This window comes from Oncorhynchus mykiss, chromosome 12 (genome assembly GCF_057628025.1).
Source record: "Oncorhynchus mykiss isolate SJ-2025 chromosome 12, ASM5762802v1, whole genome shotgun sequence".
Taxonomy (NCBI): Eukaryota; Metazoa; Chordata; class Actinopteri; order Salmoniformes; family Salmonidae; genus Oncorhynchus; species Oncorhynchus mykiss.
In genome coordinates this window covers 17346708-17348306 of record NC_143033.1, presented here as the reverse complement: position 1 = coordinate 17348306, position 1599 = coordinate 17346708, and the positions used below count along the sequence as shown (strand labels likewise).

Genomic DNA, 1599 nt, shown 5'->3' with positions numbered 1-1599 from the left:
TCAGAAGATCCCCTGCTCCTTACGTAGATCTATGTCTCTTTTCAGCTGACAGGTAGAGCACAGCTGACACCACAAGACGGCACAGAAGTCCCCACACAGGGAGCCTTGGACACCAAACCAAACAAGACGCTTAGTCCAGGTCAGGAGAGAGACAGGGAGAGCGTCATCATACATACACCAGAGCCTGTCCATCTGATTAGAATGTTTCATGTGACAGAATAACAGACCTAGAGCAGCCTATGACTGTTACAGTATAAGCTAAGTGAAAGGAACTCACTCTAATGTTGTGTCTGGTGCGGTACATGGTGCGCATGTCCATGGAAGACCCACACAGACAACACTCATCCATATCACTGGCGACAAAGCAGCACAGACATGGGAAGCACCAATAACCACAACAAGGAGGGAGGGAGGGAGGGAGGCAGGGAGGGAGGGAGTAAATGAGAGGGGGGAACCATCAATTGAATATGGCAATTTGTTGTTTACTAGAATGTGCTGTTTTTTCACTTCAAACACAAATGCCACAATTGAACCTGACTCTAACCTTTAAAGGACAGGAGGCTGAGACTAACAGCATTGGTGTCAACACTACATAGAAAGCCTTGTTACTGCACAACAGTGTCCTCATCAGCTTACATAAAGAACACCTTTGCATAGACAGTATTGCGTGCATATGGTACTGTGGGTGTACTGTGTACATGTGATCAGTAGAAGTTACCTCTCCCTACTACAGTGACTGTGTCCTGGGCCTTCTACTACGGTAGAACATGCAAATCACTCCATTTGTTTGTATTGAAATGCAGAATCAAATGGATTATTCTTTCAGCTAGTGTAAGAAATGAATCCACTGGTGCCAAAATGGTCTGATTGTGATATTAAAATATATATACTGTATATACCATAGATATAAAATGTATTAATATGTAGTATACATAGTACTTCACAAATAAGTCAATACAATAGGTCAACATGTGATTCTATGCTTTATAATGTTATCAACTTTAGTACTGCTATGTTCAGTATTCAGTAGCCTCCAGTATTTATGCTGCAGTAGTTTATGTGTCGGGGGGCTAGGGTCAGTTTGTTATATCTGGAGTACTTCTCCTGTCCTATTCGGTGTCCTGTGTGAATCTAAGTGTGCGTTCTCTAATTCTCTCCTTCTCTCTTTCTCTCTCTCGGAGGACCTGAGCCCTAGGACCATGCCCCAGGACTACCTGACATGACTCCTTGCTGTCCCCAGTCCACCTGGCTGTGCTGCTGCTCCAGTTTCAACTGTTCTGCCTTATTATTATTCGACCATGCTGATCATTTATGAACATTTGAACATCTTGGCCATGTTCTGTTATAATCTCCACCCGGCACAGCCAGAAGAGGACTGGCCATCCCACATATGCTCTCTCTAATTCTCTCTTTCTTTCTCTCTCTCGGAGGACCTGAGCCCTAGGACCATGCCCCAGGACTACCTGACATGATGACTCCTTGCTGTCCCCAGTCCACCTGGCTGTGCTGCTGCTCCAGTTTCAACTGTTCTGCCTTATTATTATTCGACCATGCTGATCATTTATGAACATTTGAACATCTTGGCCATGTTCTGTTATA

General features: G+C 44.3%; 1 protein-coding gene across 1 annotated transcript; it reads right to left on the bottom strand.

Moving 5' to 3' along the window:
* Window positions 1–379, bottom strand: LOC110539120 (placenta-specific gene 8 protein-like; the record flags this gene model as incomplete). The annotated part of the gene is made up of 2 exons (XM_090191356.1): window positions 1–104; window positions 274–379. Coding segments are annotated over 2 exons (210 nt in total), but the record flags the coding sequence as incomplete, so codon positions are not given.
* Window positions 380–1599: the final 1220 nt, after the last annotated feature.